General features: G+C 38.1%; 2 protein-coding genes, 1 long non-coding RNA gene and 1 pseudogene across 4 annotated transcripts; 2 read left to right on the top strand and 2 right to left on the bottom strand.

The window, feature by feature from the left end:
• Positions 1–387: 387 nt before the first annotated feature.
• On the bottom strand, positions 388–990 carry LOC122642334 (60S ribosomal protein L18a-like protein). The gene is made up of 3 exons (XM_043835769.1): positions 810–990; positions 597–714; positions 388–487 (listed from the first exon to the last, which is right to left on the bottom strand). Exons 1-3 carry the CDS (start codon positions 971–973, stop codon positions 416–418), a joined length of 354 nt encoding a protein of 117 aa, XP_043691704.1. The 5' UTR covers positions 974–990; the 3' UTR covers positions 388–415.
• Positions 991–5,109: 4,119 nt separating this feature from the next.
• LOC122642333 lies at positions 5,110–5,584 on the bottom strand (annotated as a pseudogene).
• Positions 5,585–10,981: 5,397 nt separating this feature from the next.
• Positions 10,982–21,540, top strand: LOC122642330 (AT-hook motif nuclear-localized protein 14). Of its 2 annotated transcripts, XM_043835767.1 has the most exons (7): positions 10,982–11,474; positions 13,774–13,826; positions 15,009–15,140; positions 20,608–20,769; positions 20,902–21,199; positions 21,301–21,398; positions 21,489–21,540. In XM_043835767.1, the coding sequence occupies exons 1-6, from the start codon at positions 10,982–10,984 to the stop codon at positions 21,363–21,365; spliced, it is 1,203 nt and encodes a 400-aa protein (XP_043691702.1). In that variant the 3' UTR covers positions 21,366–21,398; positions 21,489–21,540. The 2 variants fall into 2 exon arrangements, with proteins under 2 accessions (XP_043691702.1, XP_043691701.1); XM_043835766.1 differs by having other exon boundaries at positions 21,301–21,540.
• LOC122642335 lies at positions 17,242–17,642 on the top strand. The gene is made up of 2 exons (XR_006330028.1): positions 17,242–17,385; positions 17,485–17,642. It is a non-coding gene; the product is annotated as an uncharacterized LOC122642335 (long non-coding RNA).
• Positions 21,541–22,450: the final 910 nt, after the last annotated feature.

Raw genomic sequence — 22,450 nt, 5'->3', positions numbered from 1 at the left:
CAAGATAGAGGATCTGTTCTTATCAAGTGTCCCTCCCCCCCTCCCCTTTTGGATTTTCTAATTTTGAGAAAGTTATCTGGTACCTGTGGCATCACAAGGTTTCCTCCCGTTAAACTTCGTTCTTGTGAAATCTTTTGTGGGATTGGATTTCGTTACATTGTTTTGTCCTCAAAAAATTTGCACACATGTATATAATAATAGAATTTCCATTTTTTAATTGAATAAACCAAAGTTTCAATAAATTTATCCATTTTAATTTTTTTCTAATTTTCTTGAAGATCACGGTATAATTGTTGTCCATCATTGCAAGTTAGTTTCTGAATCAAGAAAATGGAAAAGTTTTAAAGATATACTTCCATTTGAATTCTAATACTAAATGATTTAATGTACATCTACATTCTTGCTTGAGCCAATGCTAACTGTTCCTCAACAGAGGGTAGTATACAGCAAATAGGACAGCCAAGACCACCACTGAACATATTAAAGCCTGCAACACCAATTCAATTGGGGGGGGGGAGGAACTAATCACTAACCAATGACTATATACATAAAACAGATGAAAATTCAAAGGATTAAATGTCTCTTTTGTTTCTTACAGCAATGGCAGATGCAGCAAGGCCGGCTCGTTCTCTTGGGTCCTTGAGGGATTGATTCCTGACGTACAGAACTGTAGCATAGTACCAAAGGGGCGGGAAGACGAATCCAAAAACAAAGCTGCAAAGAAAGTAATAATTCGAAACAATTGATCCAATGTGAGTGTAGCATCAGTGATATCTGAATTTGGAAGAGTGATTTAATCTGCAACTCACAAGAACCATCCAATTCCACACCCGCAGAATGAAAGAGGCTTATCATAAATCCCAATGAGGTAGCTGCCTTTGTGGGGTCTCAAAGAGCACATCCCTTCATCTGGGGCTTCTGTCACCACCACCTTCTCCCTACTATTTTGATCTTCGCCTGCAACAAAAGCCATTCAAGAAGTAAAGACGGTGACCCAAAATTTGGAGCAACAGTAACAGTTAATCCTTCATAACTTACAATCACTGAGACAGGGTGGGAAGTCTGGGATTAAAATTTTAGGTATAATTCTCAGATTGGGATAAAGTGACATGGGCAATCAAAGGTTCCCTTGATTAGGAAATACCGAAATAGGAATCTAAAACTACCTTTCTCCATTGCCAAAACTCCTGCCATGTTGATGCCGCTGTTGTGATGTTGGGGTTGGAAGGGGAGTGGTTTCTCTTCCACTGTCTCTGCTTCATCGTTGCTCATAATCTGAGGAAGAAAAAAAAGGGTTCAAAACCACCACATTGCATTAATTCCTGGATCAAATTTTCTTTTCGATTAAACTCACGGGTTAATCAAAAGATGCATCGATCACACAAATCTTAAAAACTTTTCTAGTGGAAACAAAAAGGTGTTGTGCAGCAGCAACACCCACAAGGAGAGGCCAACGCTATTGTGTTAAAACAAATAAAAAGTGAGTTTTTAATAAGTGTGTTTTTTGGCAGAGATCTTCAGAGTAATCGGATATCTGGGATTGACTGTGGCCTGTGGGAGAAGATCGGGGGAAATCTATTTCATCTATAACCGGCGCTAGAAAAGAGAATAAGAGACAAAATTAACGGTTTCTCTCGTTTAAAACTTCATAGCCTACCGTTGGTCTTCCCTTCTCTCGGTCCCTCGCATCTGTGATTTTTCTTATTGGAATCCAATCAATACCTATAATAAGACTATGTTTGGAAGTCTAAAGAAAAAAATAAAAATAAATAAAAGACGAGAGAGATAGAGTGATAAACAAATAAATCAAGAGAAATTTACACATATCACCCCTGAGGTTAGACGAAAGGATATTTTCACCCTCTAGTTTTGGAAAATTCTGTGCACCCCCCTGAGGTTTACAAACGGTAACAAATAAGTCCATTCTGTCAGTTCATGACTAACACTTCTAAAAATTAGACTTGAACTGACGGAATTGTCCTTACAAGAAAAAAAAAAAACAAAAAAACAAAAAAAAAAACATCTGCAACTCATCTTCACCAATCGATTTTGGGGAAGATGAGTTGCAAAAATGTGATCCTTATACATATCAAATGCATCTTTCAGCTCTTTCATCCCATTACCGGCATCTGCATCACCGATGGAACTTCCACGGTGGAAATCGGCAAATTATTTTGTCAATTATTAAGAAAATTTCATGAATCATTTAATCGTTTTATATGCAAGAAGAGCAAGGAATTAAAAATAAAAACCATGGGAACCTGCCACAAGTTCCCATGAGAAATCACGGGAATTACATTATCGATTCTCTATCCTTAGTTAGTCCTCAAGGATTTTCCCCTTCTTTATACCAATCGAAGCATTTGGCTTTCGACTAGGAGAAGCAAGATTTTTTATCCTAAATGTAATCTCCTCCGAAGAATTTTCGGAGCCTAGGTCATTGGAAGAGAAGTGATTACAAGTCGAAAATGACATCTTCTTCTTCCTCTCCAGTGGTAACAACAACTTCTTCAAGCCTAACGATTGGAGCAACCTGAGCTCCTGTATCTTCGTCTTCACCGGCTGCAACTTCTGTTGCCTCTTCCTCTCCCTCCTCTTTGCGCTCTGCCTCGTTACTCGCCATGATCACTGCAAAGAACAACACAGTGGAACTCGGGAAGAGAGATTCTGACTTTTGAGAGAATGAGAGATTGGGAGAGAGAATTGAAGGCAGAAGATGGGTTTTAAACCGTACAAACCCTATTCTTCCTAATAGCTACAGTTACTTCGTTCCTCAAAAATCCACTAATAGTTTCAATCCTACTTCCACCAACCCCTTTGTAACCTATTAAATTGGTAAAAATTGAAGACAAAAGTTATAAAACTTGAATCAGTGGAAAGAGAGAGGTGTTGGAACTGTAAAGCTTCTGAAGCACAAGGAAACAGGGAAAGTTAAGTCTTCAATGCTTCTTTGATGTTCTTTGAACTTGGTAAAAAATGGGTTTGGTGAGATTATCTGCTTTCAAACCAAACGATTTGGGGCACCATTGCGATTCGTGGAATTGAAATTAAGGCATCATCTTATTCGGCTGCCACTGTATCATTCGTCCAACCTCGTCACTGCTGCAACTCGGAATTTCAGATTTGAGATCCCTCTTGTATGGTTTTGCAATAAAACTAGAATTTTATGATGGAAAAGTGCTTAGAGATGGTTAGGTACTCATCTTCCCCAAATCGATTGGGGAAGATGAGTTGCAGGTGTTTTTTTTTTTTTTTTTTGGTTTTTTTTCTTGTAAGGGCAATTCCATCAGTTCAAGTCTAATTTTTAACAGTGTTAGTCATGAACTGATGGAATGGACTTATTTGTTACCGTTTGCAAACCTCAGGGGGGTACGCAGAATTTTCCAAAATTGGGGGATGAAAATATCCTTTCGTCAAACCTCAGGGGTGGTATGTGTAAATTTCCCATAAATCAATTGTGCTGTCATGATTTTTGCCTTTATTATGTTTTGTTCTTTTCTTCTTTTCTTGCCTTTTAAACATAGCCTAAACGTAGGGAACCCAGCAGGCACCAAGCCATCGCGCGGGGCTCCTTTGTAGCGTGACACAGTGTGTAGCGCATATCTGACGGTCTGTAGCGCATGGGCATGCAGCCCAACAATCCACCTGTGTTAGGCTGCATGCTCATGCGCTATAGTCCATCGGATGGAACCTTGCACACTGTATCGCGCTACAGAGGACCCATATCCCCAAGCCACCTCAATCTGGCCCCATTTGACTTTTGGTGGATTAACAATTCTATTTTGAACCTCTTTTGTCCACCATCTCAAACTTGATGATCTTATTGCCTGTTATATCTAAGCTGTTTTGAATTTGTTTTAGGATTTATTTGGTTAATAAATTATTTTTTCTAAAAGAACGTTTTTTTAGTATTGATACATCTTTGTTGAATAAGAATCAAATCTTTAAAATTCTTGGTGCCCAAATGAGGAAAAAAAGTAATTTAGAGTAATGTTGTGGATCGAGTCCGTTATAAACTTGGGTTATTGATTTGAAAGTGTCCCTCTTCTCTTAGGTTAGAAGGTTCTTAACTCAATTTCTATCTTTTAGATTGCTTGTTTTTTTTCCATTTGAGTTTGTAACCAATTGAACCCTTTGAATGTAAGATTTTCGAAGGGGGCAGTCTTGATAATCGTAAAGGTTGGTTCCCCATCTCTAGGGATATGATGTGTTTACCCAAAAAGTTAAGTGAATTAGGGTTTTGGAATTGTACTATTCATAATAAGGCATTTCTTGTTAAGTCTGCTTGGAAACCTTGGATCGAGTTTTTCGAAGGCCACTGTGCACTGGAATCCATTCATTGCAGGACTTCAAATGCACGCAAGAGGGCATCAAAGGGTATTTTGGAGAACATAATAAAACCCTATAGAGATTTGTGAACCCTAGAATGGTGTGGTGAAAGTAAATTAGGTAGAAAACATGGATCCACATCCTCGACTTCCAAAAGTGGCGCTTCCATCCTACTTCCGTGCGCTACAAGGGCGCCAGCTGGACTGACAGCAATCTAACAGTCAATATTGCAGGATTTCAAATTAAAGTTAAAACCAGAAGGGATTTGTTTGAACCCACTTTAAACCTAAACCCAAAACCAAACCCATTCGACCGGTTCAAAATTTTCAAACCAACCCTTTTCACTCACTCTCACACTCATCTAGATTCCGCTTGGATCGGGCTCTTCTTCTTCTCCGTCGAGCTCTGAAGGTGAATGCCCAAATCGACTTATCCATCTAAATCCCCAAAAGCAAAATCCCCATTCTGTGTTTTGAATCCCTTGTTCAGATGGCAAGTATAACGGAGATGAATCCAGATTGAGTGATTGAGGAAGCAAGACATTGAAGCAATGGAAGGGAAACTAAAAAACTCCAAAACTTAAAGGTTAGGTTTCTGAAATCTGAATTCAATTCGTTGGTAGAAAATTCCGATAATGGAAAACGAAAAAAAGAAAAGATAAACCTATCCATATTCGAGGCATCAAGGTTAAACTTTCATGGCGATGAATCTTGCTTTTTTTTTTTGGTTAAAAAAGAAAGAAAACTTCTCTGAATAAAAACTAAAAGGGAGTGGTCTTCCGAAGTTTGTATTCTTCAAAGCAAGTAACAATTCCGTCTCTAAATTCATCCAACCCTACACCTTGATGGCATACTTCCTCATTGGGAATTACCTTTGTTGCCGAGGTGTTTTTAAGGATTCCTGGTTCTTAGTCAAGTGTTTTCTAATGGCTCTAGTTTTCTTCGGACGAAGATCAAGCGGCAAGAACTTCTTCTCTTGTAGGCTTCCCTCAGAGCCACTTTTTGCTTCTGCGAGTCAAGACCTGCGCAATTGAGAACCTAACCACCTTGATCTTGGAAAGTTTGTTAGGTGCACCACCGGTGACCTTCACAACTCGGAGCAGAGCGAGTTCTGCTTTCAGATCTTTCAACTGATTCAATAGATCTGTCTTCGACTTTCCTCTGAGCTCATGAACCTTAATCCTCGCCATGGCTGCGGCTCTCCCTTGCTACTCCCCCTCTCTAACTCTTGCCTTCAATCGTTCGAAACCCTAAATGGAGGCGATGAATCTTGCTTTCGTTGGCCATGATTTCGATCATTCAACGGTTCTTTTACAGATAATAAAGGATTATTTGGGTTAAATTGTAACTATCATTTAAAGAATGCCCAAATCTTCAAATTTCGTTGGTTAGGAGTTGTCTCTGTCAACTATTGCAACTTTTTTTTCTCTTGAAGATGTTGAGAACACGGAGAAGATTGGGGTAGAAATCCAAAGAGGGAGAGAAGTCTCAATGGTAAAGCTTAAAGTTAAAATCCTGATGCACCATGGATTCTTTCATTCATAAGTGTGGATGTCATACACACTTTATATTTCTCAGATTCTCATATAGGTTCAGATCCACAGAGAGATTTAAAGATCTTCAAAAGCCCACAATTTGGATTATAAGAGTTTTAAAAGTGATGCTTGTATGTTTCTTTCATCCGTTGCAAGAAGGGAGCGATAGAGGTTTTTGGGGATTTAGATGGATAAGCTCGATTTGGGCATTCACCTTTAGAGCTCGATGGAGAAGAAGAAGAGCGGAATCCAGATGAATGTGAGAGTAGTGAAATGGGTTGGTTTGAAAATTTTGAACCGGTCAGATGGGTTTGGTTTTGGGTTTAGGTTTAAGGTGGGTTCAAACAAATCCCATGTGGTTTTAATTTTACTTTGAAATCCTGCAATATTGACCGTTAGATTGCTGTCAGTCCAGCTGGCGCCCTTGTAGCGCACGGAAGTAGGATGGAAGCACCACTTTTGAAAGTAGAGGATGTGGATCCAGAAAACATACTCTTGGTGGTAGGAGGATATGGAAGTTTACGTGGAATCTGAAGATTCATCTTGGGTTTAAGCACTTCTTTTGGAAGGTTTTGATTGATGGGGCTTGCTACCAAAGTTTTAATTAAATTTTGTACATAATATTGATATATCATTTGCCCTCCTTGCATTTTTTCCAAACATATCTGGAGTGTTGGGTCATTGGGGTTGCGTACAGAATCACCTACAGTTTCTTTTCTTATTGATCTTTTTGAATCCAGTGTGTTCTTCTTCATCTATATATGTCTCATAGTGATAAATCTCGTCTTCTTAGTAATGTTGCTATCACCCTATATACTTTATTTGGACCTTCCGAAATACGTATGTTATCCAATATTTATATCTTATTGGAGTTGTCAACAAATTAATGGGTAGCAGATCTCTCTTGCTTAAATGGTTTGTTTCTCTAGTCATTTAATTAATCTCAAATAACCAGTGCTTTATGTCTCTTGTGGATTATCAAGCTTTGCCTTTTGTTGATCATTCAATAATTATTTGTGATGGTTGTTTTGATGAATTAATTTACTGTTACTGCTAGTTGGGCAATCGTATGTTTATTAGATTCACAGTCTTGTTTTGTTCGTATGAGTTGTGGATACGCAAGAGATGTGTTGGCACAAATAACCATAGATGTCCTGTTGGGTTTACAAAAAACATTGACAAAATGTGATATATTGTGAAGAGACCACAACTTGGGAAAATTTTCAAATCACCCATCCAATGACTGGGAGGATTTGGACACGCATCTCAATACCTGTCAACACCCGATGATGCGTGTCCAAGTCCTTCCCGCCATAGGATGAGTGGTTGGAGAGTAGTTGGAGTTGGAGAGAATCTTTTTCCTTCAAACTAAAGAGGCTCTGTGAAGATGTCAGCTATTTAATCGTGGGTTCTCACATACTTTAATTGCATTTGTATTTTTAGGATGCTTTCTCTTATAGAGTGATATTTATGCTGATATATGCTTGCTATGATCATGAAACACAGGATTTTTCGCCAATGTAATTAATGATTTATTGTCCACAAAGATCTCCTTTGCTTCTTGTTGTGGCATTCTAACCTTCTCCAACAAGTTTTTGAACCAAATTGTATGACAAAGCCCATTGTGCTTTTTCTATCATCCAAGTCTTCATTCCAATCGCTATCATTGTATCTAACAAGCTTGAATTGTTAGATCCTGAGTAGAGTAGACCAAAATCAAGTATACATTTGATTTTGCGGAGAATTCTCTTGGCCGTCTTCCAATGTGTAACAATTGATGCCTTCATATAGCAATTGACAAGTCCAACTGCAAAGAGAATGTCTGGTTTTGTGCATGTCAAGTAACATAGATTTCCTAATAAGCTCTTGAGAAGTGTTGATGTAAGAATCACAAATGTTTCTTAAAAGAAAGCATCCTCCCCTCTTGGAAGAAAAGGGAAACAAGATTGAGTTACCCTTACCCTTGTATTGGCATGCATTTTCGTATACGTACACATCTATTGGTGTTTTGATCACTATCGATTCTCTTTTGTTTTTTCAATGCATTGTTTTGCTATATGGAAAATTCTGTTTGGACTACAACTTAATAGAGAGCAAATGGATCTTTGAGTTGACTTGTCCACAAAATTTTAGCCCAATCTAATCTACCACACGATAGAAGTAACAGAAGCTACGTTATGTGGATCGTTAGACCAAAAAGACTCCCCCAGGGTTTTAGGAATTAGTATTGGATCGATTGCATCAATACTGATACCTAGCCAATATTGCATCAGTGAAATAGAACAAACAAAGGGTAAAATGGTCAAAATCCATAATGGTATCTAAGATGTTAAACGGTGTGGTTTGGTCCAGTGTGCTTGAGGACAAAAATCGAACCATTTAAACGATTCCGATTTCCCAGTTTGTAAGCGGTTTCAGTTTTACTTTTATTACAAGTTTGAGATAATTGATTTTTAAACGATTCTAAGACCCATTTGTATTGAAATCCAAATCTCAGGTATCCATAGCCTAGTTGGCAAAAACGCGTTTAAAACTCCTTTTAAACACGTTTTGCCGTTTGTTTCACACACAGACAAGAAAAAACAGTAAACGACAAACATTCTTATTTTAAACACGTTTAAAACACATTACTCTTTTTTTTTTTGTTGACAGTTTTTAAGACCTTAGACTTGTTTGAACAATGATTTACTTAACAGACCATATCTCTCTCTATCGAACTTCGATTGACTTGATTCTTTTGCTGACGTAAAAAAGTTGACTCCACAAGCTACATTTTTTCATGTTATCACCTTTAACTCAAATTCAATGCCCAGACCTCAAAATTGAGTTACAAACTGATGCATCTATTGAAAAGGGTTTCTAAAACAATGACTTCCAACTCCAACTGAACAACGTCATTCCAGGAGTGTGTTGATTGTATTGACAACAATGGTCAACACCATAGTCAAGCCACATTGTTCAATAGAACTTTTAATATTTTTTTAAATGTACGATTTTGGATTATATGTCTTGGAACTTATAATGGGTTTTGGAATATAAATATGCATTAATGTTGGATGATATAATTATTTTGGAACATTAGATGCATGTATTCAAGCAATAATTCCTCAAGTTCTATGAGTATACTGATGTTTTGTTTTTAAATCTACATGTTTAAAATCCGTACCATTCATTTCAATTTGTTTGATGTTTTTTATTTGTTTGACTGTATCATTTAAAGTTTTACGCTGTTTAAAGCATGTACTACTATCCGTTTCCGTTTTCTTGTCATTCTTGTTTTTGCTAACTATGATCCATAGGTGATTCATGCATTCAGCTCTCTCAAGAAGTCTATAGTGCACGAAAATAATGTTATTTTCTTCTCCTTAAATAACTAGTTAACTATCCCTCGTTGGTCAAGAAAGGGATGTCCCTTGTAAATCATCCAATGAAACTAGAGTCTCCAAACAATCAATTTCATGCATTAATAATAAAAAACTCAAAACCATGACCAAATTATAAAATGAAAACTTCAACTTAGAAATCACAAAACACGCTTAAACAAGTACATAAAGATTACAGAGTACAACCAGATACTTCACATTTCAATTATGGTTTTTCTATTTGGATCTTATATATATGCTTACCTGTTTAGCCTATTAAATCGGTTTATAAACTATTTTTTTATTAAATGGTCTTAAACGATCTCAAATCATCGGTTTAAACAGTTCAAACCGAACTATTTAAATAAGCGGTTCTAATTTTAGAAACTAAAGTCGAAGCATTTCATAAACGCTTTGATGGTTCAAGTTTAAATGATTCGGTTCGATTTCAGTTTTGAATTGGCATCCTTACTGATATTGATATTGTTGAGGACAAAAATGTTTAATACAATCGATACGTATTAGTATAAGAATCAATTTTGGAATTGGCCGACTTGTCAGATGCTGTGAACCAAAACTATGCATAAGGGTGTCAAAATGGAACTGGCACCGAATAGTGTAATTAGAACGGACAGTTTACAATCAAACTGAATCAGACCGCAAAGAAATGACTCGATTTTGTTTTCATATGTTCTCTTTTCGGATCGATTTTGATTTGCATAAGAAAATTGATGATTCTAAACCGAATAGGAACTGATAAAACCAGACCAAATAAAAACCAATAAAAACCAAGCCGAATAAAATCAATTACTCAAGTTTATATAGACTACTATCTTATATTCAAGCAAAGTTTGGTTTTTGTGCTTTACCAAAGAAAAAAAAAAGGTTTGGTTTTTGTGTTTCTAAGGTGATTTTTTATGATATTAGAATGTACAAAAAGAGAATTCGCAATACATTGAGATGGTAAATTTTATTTATTCTAAACTTTTTTATTCATGCTATCAAAGTAAGTCGTAAAAGACTAACAAAAAAAAAAATGTAAAAGGAATCGAATTAAAAGATACAAAAATAAAACTGAATGTGAACTAGTGGTACAAACCACATGTAAATCGAATATGAACAAAAAATAAACACATTAAAATTCAGATTGAACAAAACTCAAGAATCGAATGCAAAATGATTCTGATTTTGATTGATTCCTATCTGATCTGGTTTTGATTTGTACTTTGTTCAAATATAAACCGAACCAGAACCAGACCAATTGACACCCTTATCTATGCTCCCTAAATAATTCTGGATATTTATATGTTAGAGTTCTACCCACAGAATCGAATAAAATATATAAAATTGTAACCCTCCGTAGCATGTACGGCAAAGTTTCACATTTTCAATACTAAAACTCTAAAAGGAAATCTAATAAAGAAAGGAACACATGCGACCATTCGTCAAATCAAAAAAACCTTCACCTTTTACGAGGATCCTGACCATTCGTTATTTTCGAAGTTGATCAAAAACAGTAATCGTATGTATATATGGAATCTGATCTACATATGGACGGTCAAGATATTATAATATTTGCAGATGTAGCCAAATATTCTGTTACTGTTTAATAGTTGAGCAAATCCCCAAAAGCCCATAGAATTGAAAACTCTCTATATAGTCTAGATATATACTTTAAAAAACCAAAAAAAAAACCCTGAAAAAGGAAAGAAAGGAAAAACCCAACCCCGTTACCCAAATCTACCACAATCCTTTGATGGAGGGGAACGAAAGTAGCCTGAGCTCTTACTACCACCACCTACAGCCCCACCACCACCACCACCATCAGCATCAGCAGCAGCATCAGCAACACCACACAAGCGGCGGCGCTATCTCCACCCCCACCGCCGGCAACTCGACGGCCCCAAACGGTATATTCTCCAGTCACCACCATAACGCCGCTTCATCAGGCCATTACTCGACTTCTGAAGGGACCCCTCTTATCTTCCCTCCACATAGCGTCACCGGTAGAGCACCTGTCGCTACTTCTGCTCCGCCAGAGACCGTAAAGAGAAAGAGAGGAAGGCCGAGGAAGTACGGTACTTCTGAAACAGCAGCTAGCGCTACACCCTCTGCTTCTTCGGCAAAGAAGGTCTCTGCTACTTCTGTTTCTTCGCTTCCTCTTTCTCCTTCTTCTTCTCCTCGTAAGAAGGAGCAGTCTTCGGCTTCGTCTGCTTTGTCTCCTAAGAAAGCCCAATTGGTTGCTCTTGGTTAGTAGCCTAAAACCCTTCCTCATTTTATCCTCTTCTTATTGAATTATCAATAATCATGATCGCTTTCTTATGCTTGCATGCGTGCGTGCATGTTGATATTAGGGAAGTATAATGTGTGTGCTTGCGTTTGTTTGAGTTTCAGTGTTTCCTACAATGTTCCATCTTTTTTTAGCAATGCCTACATTTCTTCTTTCATCTTTGGGACTCTGGTATTGTTGATTTTGTGAACTTGCGTGTAAATGCACAATGTGATGCGCTTCAAGATATTGCTGAACTTGTTAACCTTTTTTCTGCTACTTGGCTTGATTGGTTTTTGTTTCTCCATTATATCTTGAAGAACATGTTACTGATCTCAGCACTTGGAGACGGCTTTATAGTCCTACTGAAGGCAGCACTCTGGTTCCTTTTCCTTTTAAATACATAAATATTTAAAGTGAATATGCATTAAAACTAATTCCCTTGTGGTAAGTTTTTAATGTTGATTTGATTACAGTATTGCCTTTTGTTATCATTATTAAAGAGGACATAACATCAAAAGATTCCCCTTATTCAAAATGCTCCTTTGACACTCCATAACTTTCAAGCGTATCCAAATTTGGCTTCTTCTATGGTTCCACGACTCCATCCCACTCCACTCGACTATTCAGTCATTATTGCACTTGCCACACCAAAAGGAGAAAGAATAAGAAGGAAAGGGAGAAGGAATGCAGAAAGAGAGGCAACATCTATTAAGCATCTAGGCCTCTTTATATTTTTCAAAACTAATGTCATCCTGTTCTTCACCAAAAGTAACTTATTTATTTGTTAATCTTCAATTGTTTATATTTCTGAAATCCTATTGTGGTGAACCATGAACCATAGATAAGATATTTAAGTGGTTGGACATATCATTGTTCCTAAAGGATTAATCGGAGAGTATTAGGAATAAAGATTCAATCGGGGTTCAAATTGGATTTTAAGAGAACAGGTCTAAACATATCATATATATATATATATATATATATATATATTTATTTATTTATTTATTTATTTATTTTTTTTTTTTAGGGGGGGGGGATTGGAGAAAAACTTGTATGGATAACGCTCAGTCATTTCTTCCAACCAATGAAAAGCAAGCTATCCCTATTCCTCTCAATGGAAGAACAATGCTTGGTTAGTGGAAGAATTAGGAAGAGGTTCAAACGTAGAACAGGGCATGACATCCTTATTACTTGAAAAAAATTCAAACAAAGAAGCATGTTGTTTACTTATTTATTTTGAAAACTCCTTATCTGACACATTTCTAGACAGCATTGATATAGATATGAGTTTTTTGGGGGTGGGTATTTGGGATTTTGCTTCTTCTTGATTTTTACTGTAGTTTTATTCATAGGATACCTGCTTCTTTAAAACGCTTCATGAGTTAATTAATTAATATTATTCATGTAAATTTCCTAAATTATAGACAAATATTACTTGATAATAATATCATAATATAAACTATAGATTATTTTATCTTCATTTCGGTAGTCTGGGTACTTGGATATTTTTTTTTGGGGATAGGTAGACCCAAGTAGAGTTGAACTCATGACCTCTTAATCGTGAGATGTTGAGACTTGCCAACTGAGTTACCCCCTTGGGGGTTTATGTACTTTGTGGTTCCTCCAATTGACACCTCACTTATGCATCTTGATGCATTTCTTTGTGTAAGTTATGGAAACCAAATCTGTTTTACTGAGGGGTAAGTTGGTTTGTGTCCCTAGGTTTACTTTTTCAGGGCTTTCTCATTTCTGGGTTACCATTTCGGTTCTGTGTACCTGTGCTAAACCACTTGCAATTCTTAAGAAAGATGTTTCCCATACATTCTTTTCCATATCAAAAGGATATCATGCCAGAAAGACGAACAAAGTCATGATCTTGCAAAAACTCTCTACATGAATATAATCTGCAGCTGGATGGTGATAATAGCTTTCATTGTGGTTGTTGATAGCAGGTGGGAATATCTTTTGTGGTTTATGAAGTTGCTGTTGTGTAGTGCTTCAGGTTGGTTATAGAACCTATCCATGTTACTTGTGGATTTAGGTCAATATCTTATTTTAGTGTTTTCTTTCTGCCACTTCTTCTGAAAACTTTGGCTTGATTAGTACAGATTAGATTTGTTTCTATTTTGCAATGTCTTGAAGTTGTCTTATGGAGAAATTCCCTTTTCCTCTCATTATGCACTATCCATAAGTTTTTTTTCCTGGTATACTTTTAGTTATTGTAATATTTTTATTTGAATTAAAGTTTCAGCTTATTGCTTTGCTATTCAATGCAGGGCATGCAGGACAGGGGTTTACACCACATGTCATTACTGTAGCTGCTGGAGAAGTATGCACTCTGTCATTTCCTTCATCTGAAATACTTGGAAAATATGCAGTTAACTAGAAATCATGAGATCTACTCAAGGTTTTATGTTCTAGGCTCTCGGCAGTAAAGGTTCTGTAGACAATGTAGTTAACTACTTACAACTTGTGAAAATACAACAAAATTTAGGATAGGGGTTATTAGAATAAGTTATGCATTCTGCTGGTAGCAAGACCAGGAATCAAGTTGAATGGGTATGAAAGTTTAGATGCAATATTTTGAGAAGATTGTGAAGTTAGTTTTCATCTTGGGCTATCCATAGCATCTCTAAATTTTTTTTTTTGCTTCATAAATTTCTGGAGTGGATATATACAGCATGCATGGGTCTCTCATAGTATTAATTCTGTTTGGCATAGTTGATCCACTGAATTCATAGATGAGTTTCTTGGTGATGTTACTGTTCTAATCTCATCAAGTAGAACTGTCTGAAAGGGCTGTTAGATAGGGCTCATCCTTTCTTTTTTCCTTTTAAGTCCTTTGAGTGGCAGCGGCAATTCATTAAAGCTTAAACAAAGACCACAAGCAATGGGTAATACAACGGTGGTGTTTTCACCTTTTGTTTTACTGGGTTCAAACTTGTATTTGCAATGGATCATCGAACTGCAGTATCTACTTTAAAGAATCATAATGTCACCCTTTTGTCCTTACTTGGTCATCAACTATGTGTTGAACAATAGGTTGACAACCTGAGAAGCATGTTTTCTTGACTGTTCATAGATTTCCACGGATAAGTAATCTTAAAGATCTAAAACTGAAGGCAATTCAATGTTTCTTATCCCACTTCCCCATCCCTTCCCAAAGATATCCTTATTTATTATTTAAAATACTGAGTGTTAATAGTTGTGGTTGATCTCATTAGTAAAAGTTTATTCTTATTTTACTTTTACATTTCACCATATAATACAGACTAGAACATAGTGTTCATTCTTGGATATTAGATCGTCTGACACGATTAGTTCAAAGGTAAATTCCACTACTTAGTATTATTTTTTTTTTTGTGTGTGTTGTATATTTCATTTCCCTGAATGTTATTCCATTTGGACTATTTACTTCTCAATAACTGATATATTTTAGTATTCTACAAGTCGGATAGTGAAGTTATTTGTGTTTATATAATTCCTTCTAATGCATGGATTCAATTGATAGGATGTCGCGCAGAAAATCATGTCATTCATGCAACAACACAAGCGTGCAGTATGTATCCTTTCAGCATCTGGTTCAATTTCTAATGCATCTCTTCGCCAGCCTGCCACATTGGGGGGAAATGTGACGTATGAGGTAGATAACCTTATGTTCTCTCCTTTAGGTTTTGCTATTTGCTTTTCCATAAAACTTTTAATTGAAAGAAGATAATTTACTTAAATACAGGTGAAGAAATTAGCATCCAATTGCTCAGGAAATCAGTTGGTTTTCTTCCCTATGTTATTTCCATGTATTCTCTTATAATCTGATTCCTAGCTATATTTCTACCTGCTTATAGGCCTGGGATTGAAAGACATTTTCTACATACTAGATCCTTACCACTACTTGGTTCTGCAGATGTTTTAGTTTTTAGTGGGTGATGTTTGTGCCTTGGTACTGGCTGAGGTTAATTGTGTAGTTTCCTCCTTTTCTCTTTTTTATAAAATGCTGTTTATTCATCATAAAAGAAAAAAAGAATATGATTGATATATTGATTAAAAATGCAATATATAAACTAACCTGAGGTGTTGGCATTACGGCTGCCTCTCCATGGAATAAGCTCGAGCTCAAGTAACTAGGGTTGTATGCAACTGTGTGCGGTACATACTATGATTCACATGTCCAGCTGTTGAGATTGCCCATCCCCAAAGCAAGAAATACAACAGAAACATCATGAAGCTAGATGGAATCACTGCTTATAACATTCCTCCACACACTGGCATATGATAGTTTCTAGATTCTAAAATAATATGTTCTGCTAAAATATTTACTAGGTGAACAGCTGAGTTTATCAAATGCTATATCGGTCAATGGATGGATTTGAATGTTCTCAGTTTTCCTCCCCCGCCTCACCTTTTATTTTGGGACCAGGGTGGGTGGTGGGGGTCTCTACATTCAAGTTTTAATGTTTGAAGAATCTGATCCTCCCACAATCCCAACCCCCCACCCCTCCAAAAAAGAAGAAAAAATAAAAAAGAGAGTGCTGAAACTAAAGTAGAAAATGATCATTCCAGTCTTCCTTCCATTCTCTTGCTCATGGTTTTGGAAGAGTTCATCTAGAGAGGGCCTTTGAGCTTTATGGATTTATGGGGAAGATAATCTTCAAGGACTGCTCCAGCCCATCGGTTTGATTAGACCCATGTGTTTTGGATATTTCGTCTACCTCCCCTGCTTTCCAAAATAATTAGTAAGTAAACCCACTCCGTTAGTTGTCTCTGTTAGTTGCAAATGGTAAGAGTGTTTTAGTAATTTTATGACCAATATACCCTCGATAGGGTAAAGATATGCCCTTCACCTAATGATCTATGGCTTTCGTCATCATCTTCTTCTACTCCTGCTCTCACCCTCCTCTTCTGATCCATCATGGGATCTGTTAGAACTCTCCAAAAACCAACACCCTTTGCTTCTTCTTGCACACTTTCATTCAGTTCTGTTTTCATTCCCGTTTTCATGCCGGCCTGGCAAAATGACTATCTCAATTTTGCAGGTCTGCCTCTGCAAAACCCTTTTTTTTAGAAGAGAAAGAAAAATAAGAAGAAGCAACAAAGAACAAAAGCTGTCTTGAGAAGGAAAAAATAAAATAAAGAGAGCTTGGTGTTGATAAGCGTTGCAGGTCTGCCCCCTCTCTCTCCTCTCCCTCATCTCACCCTTGCCACCGTCTTTCCATGCTGCTTGTTTCCCAACTCCCCCTCTGTTTTCTGCTTCCCCATTCTCTCTCTCCTTAATCTCGAACCATCCCACCTCATATTCCCTTCTAAACAAACTGAGCCTCTTCATCTCGGGTTGTCAATCAAAGGAACTTAAAAAAAAAAGAGAACAGAGAGATGTAAGAAGAGACCATTATTCCTACCACTGTAATCCTGCCTCACAGAACCCATGAATACTCTCACTCTCACTCCCAGTAAACTAATATCCCCTTGATTGAGCCTCCCTGGGGCTCAAATATGCAATTTGCTCCAGGGCGGAAGAACACACTTCGATTCAGATGTTCAAACTCTTATGTTTGGAATCCGTCAACCTGAGATTACAGGGATGAGATCCTTACTACTAGTCCTTCCAAACAAGACCAGTATCAAGTTGGAAGAACCAACAAAGGAATTGAAGGGATCTGAACTAGGGTCCAGCTGTCAGTACAAACTAGCAACAACTCCTAACTTCAATCTCACGCTAGGGGAGTTGGTTTGGGGCAGGGACCTCCAGAGACTGCATCTGCAATTATTTCCGACATTACATCTAATAATACGACTACCACCCATCAGCTTTCAGGGCTTCTATCCCGGCCAGATTTCAAGGCCTCCCCTTTCAATAATCTAGTTCCTCTTCCATCATACAAGGAACCCAGGTGAGTTTGGAAAGAGTTCCTAGTGGTCGCTTTGAGAACCCAAATTTCAGGGTATTTGTTGTTATTTAAAGTACTGTGCTTTGTTTCTACTGCTTGAAGGGGTATGGGCTGGATGATGAGAGGGGAACCGGTTCCCCTTGCTGCGTCGAATCAACATTGGCTGCAACTGATGCAATCGAAAGCAAATTCCGCTGCCTTCTGACAGCCTTACGAAGGCGAGCGGAGTTTGGACACTTACTCGAATTTCGGTGGTGGGGGGAAGATCAGAACCTCACCATCAGAATTCAGAACGATCAGTGCTTCCAATTTCTGAACCCCGAAATAACTTCCTTAGATGAGCCTTCAAGCCCTGAACATCGACAAATGCCCAGGAGGTTCATGGACACGTGGTCGAGCCTATCTAAATGCAGGGAATAAGTTGTCAATTTGTTCATAGGAGAAGCTGCCACTGTCTGCCCTTACATTGTCGATGTCTGGTGGCAATGTCTCCAATGAAGAAAGGGATCAGATCCAAATGGGTCTTGGAGTAATTGCTTCATGGACGCCTTCACCATCCAGTGGCCCATTAGCTGAAGTCCTGCGACTGAACACATGTAGAATCGGCAACAGTAAAAGGGTAATAGTAACAGAAATAAATGACTGAATTAATAGGAAAAAAAAAAGAGAAATGACTACGAATCAGAACGATGGGGGGGGCGGTTTGGTGATTGATCAGGTCTCAATGTTCCTTGGTGGTACCTTGCCTTCAATCGGATGATCAGTCCCTTCTTGACCCAGAGAAGCAAGAGCAAGTTTGTCTTTGCTGGACCATCCAAATCCACCGAAACTCTTTTCAAGTTAGTCAAGATTTCAGCTCAGCAGCAAGAAGCGACAAGAATGGTGGTTGCCTCGGAGGTGTAGTAGCAGCGGCAGGTAAAGGGTTTCTCCTTTCAGTTTGTTATTGCTCCACAGAGCAAGTAATGGAAGAAATAGGTTTATTTTAGCATGAAGGGCTTGGTCAACAAATAAACAACAATTCTAACGTTTTCAATCCCAGGTTAACGGAGTGGGTTTACTTACTAGTTATTTTGGAAAGCAGGGGAGGTACGCGTAAATTTCCCTTAAATCTATCAAGTGGGGGAAAGATCATTTTAGATATGGCTTCAGCCTCAATGAAGAACCCAGTTCTATGCGGTATATAAACAATATGAATGTGCTTCAGCTCTAATTCTAGCCCTTGATAAGTTCGATTGTCCTGATATAAATATAGGAAAAGATCCCCATGCAGGCAATGTTGGGATTCATTCTCATGATCTATCACATAATACGCTGTGGGCCTCACACTGACACCCTCTCTCCTCAGACACCATGTGGGCCCCTCTTGAGTTAAACCCATTTCCTGCATCGTGATTGGTGTGGTGTGGAGATTCCCCCCACGCTTTGGTGGCATGGGAACCAAAAGTTCTCTAAGCCGCTGGTGTAGGTTACACTAGCATCTCTCAGTCTATCTCTCTCTTCATCACATGAAATGTCCTTGCTGCCCTCCAATGTACCATACCATTTTTACCACACCTCATGGTGGGCTTCTCTATGCCTGTGCTCAGAGAACCCTCTCCCATATATATATATATATATAATATTTGTTTGCTTTCTGTAGGATCTATCATTTGGATATTGGATATTGTACTTGTATCATCTCTTGCATCTCATTGCATGAGCAAAACAACATTCTTGCATGGAATTTTTATTGTTCAGAATTTGGTAAATGAACATATAACCATTTCCATGGTGATGTTTCTATGATAAATTTACTTTTCTTTGGAGGTAAGTGCCCCAGATCTGTACTTGTGGAAAATCCCAATTTGGAACCTGACAAATAAAAATGACTCTCTTTCTAGGCTCATTTAAGCAAATGACTAAATTCCCATTTTCTGACCTCATGGGTTGCCAGCTATGGGTTTCTTTGCAAAAGTAACTTTTTTCCATGTCATATTATCTTCTCAATGCCATTTGAACTCTAACCCCCCCCCCAAAAAAAAAAAAAAAAAAAAAAAACTCAATGGACAGTTGGAGGCACCACTGCTTCTGTCAACAATCTCACCGGCAGTCTCAACAACGCTGTGGATTACTTCCTGAAGTCACGGAGATACCACAGCCTCTTTACTCTACCCAAATCGAAACTTGTCTTCTCACCACTGCATAAGTTGACCTTCCGTCTTTGCAACTACATCTGTCTTTTGTTAATTTTTTGTAAGACTCTTTCAGGTTCCAGTAACCAACTACTGTTTTCATTGATGAGGATAGAGATCAAATTAGGCTTTTGTTTGTATAGTTGAAACTCCATCAAGTGAGATTCTCAGATCCAAAAAGAACTATTCTCTGCAAGTGCTCTTCAGGGTACAAACTCTTTTCCTCCCTCCCTCCATTGTAAAATAGGAGTTTCTCCCTGCACTAGCAGCATCCAAGGTTCCACCCACTGCCCCTCTCTCTCTCATGGAAGAATCATAGACGGAGACGGGTGTAGGATATTGTGATCTTATAATGAGGTCATTTTTGTAAAGAAACTCATAAAAAATGTAATGGAGATTACTCTTCCAGTACAACAGTATGGATGGTTAGGTTTGGTCTTTTAACTTTGATACGTTAGAGTCTGTCCAAAGTTTGTCAGATTCCAAATGTGGAATTTCTTTTCCAGAAGTGCAGATTGGGAACTTGTCCCTTTCCTTTTTCATTCCCAGCTTCTTTGTCATGCTGTGTGGAGTCAGATATCCTGCTATTCTAATTTCTGAACTGGGTTTGCTTTTTCTCCCCATTGCATAGGCTTAACCTTATCAATTGTCATACAATGAATCATTTATTGGCAATTTATGTCATACTAGCTCATTATTCCCTATGATGAAAAATTTATCATACACTCACCCGCAGGCTGCAAAGCAAGAATCTTCTTGATCTAGTTTGGGTTAAAAGAATTTGAAAAAGAGGGAGGGGGGTAATATCGTTATGTTTATGTTTATTTAGATTTAAACATGATTTTTCTGAATCAAAATCAGTAACTCGGAAGAAAACATCCATATTACTGCATGACATTTTTGTATCAGATTGGAGTACTAAATGCCACAATGTGATTATTTTTCTGTATTTGATATTTATTTTTTATGATCAAACTAGTTTGAAACTAGACTGTGGCTCCATTTCTGTCCATGTAATGTGTTAACATTGATTTTTTTTGATGCATTGGATTAGGGGCGTTTTGAGATCCTTTCACTGACCGGATCATTCCTGCATAGTGAGGTTGGAGGAGCATCCTCAAGAACTGGTGGACTTAGCGTATGTTTGTCTGGTTCTGATGGTCGGATTGTTGGAGGTGGGGTAGGGGGACCATTAAAGGCTGCGGGCCCAGTGCAGGTGCTGTTCCAACCCCCACCCCCCCCCCCCCCCCCCAAATTTTTTTTTTTCTGTTTTGAAAAATTATCAGACCTCTTCTTTGAACTTTGAACTTTGAACTTGCAATGTAAAACTTTTTGCAAACTTGCACAGGTTATTGTTGGTTCCTTTGTGATTGACACCAAAAGGGAAGTTAGCGGTGGTCTAAAAGCTGATGCTTCTACTAGCAAGTTGCCATCACCACTAGTTGGTGCAACAATCTCAAACCTAGGCTTCGGATCATCACTGGAATCTTCTGGGAGAATCCCAGTCGGGGGAAGTGATGAGCATCAAAACATTAGCCCAGGTCATTTCATGTTACAACCTCGAGGGATGCATGTACTTACTGGACGGTCAACTGATTGGAGGAGTGGCCCAGATGCTAGAAACAGTAATGACATTGAATTGAGAGGTGTGTTCCTTTTGTTGGAAGTGTGCTTAATGATTAAGGAGATGTAATTGAACATACGCTGACCTTTATCTTGGTTTGTGCTGTTGGGTTACTGTTTGCAGGAAGAGCAGATCGTGGAGCATGCCAATCTCCAGTAGATGGAGAAGATGATCAGATTCGTCTATAGACTTGTTTTTGGTTATGGAGGTGCTGATCATATATCTGATACCATTGGTAAAGGAATTTGTTTATGATGGGTTCTTTTAACAACAGTTGATGTACACCCCTTTTTTATCAGGATTAGAACATGTTCTCTGTACAGGATACTGGTAGTGTCTAATCTTTTTTGGCTGTTAGTCTTTTACTCATACATAGATGGTTTCCACAGTATCCACATGTTGAAGGTCGAGCTGACTTATGGCCCATGCTCCACATTCATCATCCAACAAGATGGATTATGCCTTTTTCGACCATCTTTTCCTGAACCTGATGATATTTTTGGCGTTTGCTTAACAGTATACATTCTCTTTGTGCTAATGTGGTTGCAGCTTCCTTGGTCTCTTTGTGTTTGTTTATCTCTGATCGAGTTTCACGCATTTAATACCTTTCGCCTTTCGGACATCTATGGCTGCCGGACGGATGGAAATGATTGGAGAAGCAGGTAATGCCTATTATCTATGCCATTTTGATGGTAATATGGTACACCTTCATAAAAGGCGATTGAGAGGGAACGGACTTGGTGCCCAAGGATTATGTTTCTTCTTCAGAATGTGTTTGAAGTATTGGTAATTGGTATCTACAAGGGTTCTCAGGCTGCTGCCGATCTGAGTCTGACATTAAGTACAGGGGCAGTTGGGCATTCAAGTAATCAAACTTGGGTAGGGGTGAACCATTAACCTACAGTGTTGAGTGGAGCAGTGGAGCAGGTTTTTGCAATTCCCTCATTTAGAAGGGCTTTCACTATACTGGCCGGAAAGTGGATGAAAACCATTGAAGTCTGAGGGATCATTGGAAGATGCCGTGAGACCAACACACACTTGAAACCATTGAAATCATGTAACGAGTTCTCATATATAGGTCGAGCAAAAAAAAAAAAAAGAAAAAAAAAAGTTTCCCATATATAATCGACTTTGTCGGCAAGGGTTGACCATGGTTCTACTTTCGAACGGCTCATAACGACCGCGACTACTGAAGATGAGGTTGTATTTGCGTTAATAATTGGAACAATATCTTCTTACCTTTGTGTTTGAAAGGATCCTATCGTTCACACAG

This window comes from Telopea speciosissima, chromosome 10 (assembly GCF_018873765.1).
Source record: "Telopea speciosissima isolate NSW1024214 ecotype Mountain lineage chromosome 10, Tspe_v1, whole genome shotgun sequence".
Classification (NCBI taxonomy): domain Eukaryota; kingdom Viridiplantae; phylum Streptophyta; class Magnoliopsida; order Proteales; family Proteaceae; genus Telopea; species Telopea speciosissima.
Note: the sequence above shows the minus strand (reverse complement) of the source record. Positions and strands in the feature narration are given on the sequence as shown.

Coding starts and splice junctions, on each gene's coding strand:
- LOC122642334 (XM_043835769.1), bottom strand. CDS start 973: ATGGCTTTTGTTGCAGGCGAAGATCAAAATAGTAGGGAGAAGGTGGTG. Junction 715..809: donor TGTGGAATTGGATGGTTCTT/GTGAGTTGCAGA, acceptor CTTTCTTTGCAG/CTTTGTTTTTGGATTCGTCT. Junction 488..596: donor TTGCTGCATCTGCCATTGCT/GTAAGAAACAAA, acceptor TTGGTGTTGCAG/GCTTTAATATGTTCAGTGGT.
- LOC122642330 (XM_043835767.1), top strand. CDS start 10,982: ATGGAGGGGAACGAAAGTAGCCTGAGCTCTTACTACCACCACCTACAG. Junction 13,827..15,008: donor TTACTGTAGCTGCTGGAGAA/GTATGCACTCTG, acceptor TTCAATTGATAG/GATGTCGCGCAGAAAATCAT. Junction 21,200..21,300: donor TAATGACATTGAATTGAGAG/GTGTGTTCCTTT, acceptor TACTGTTTGCAG/GAAGAGCAGATCGTGGAGCA.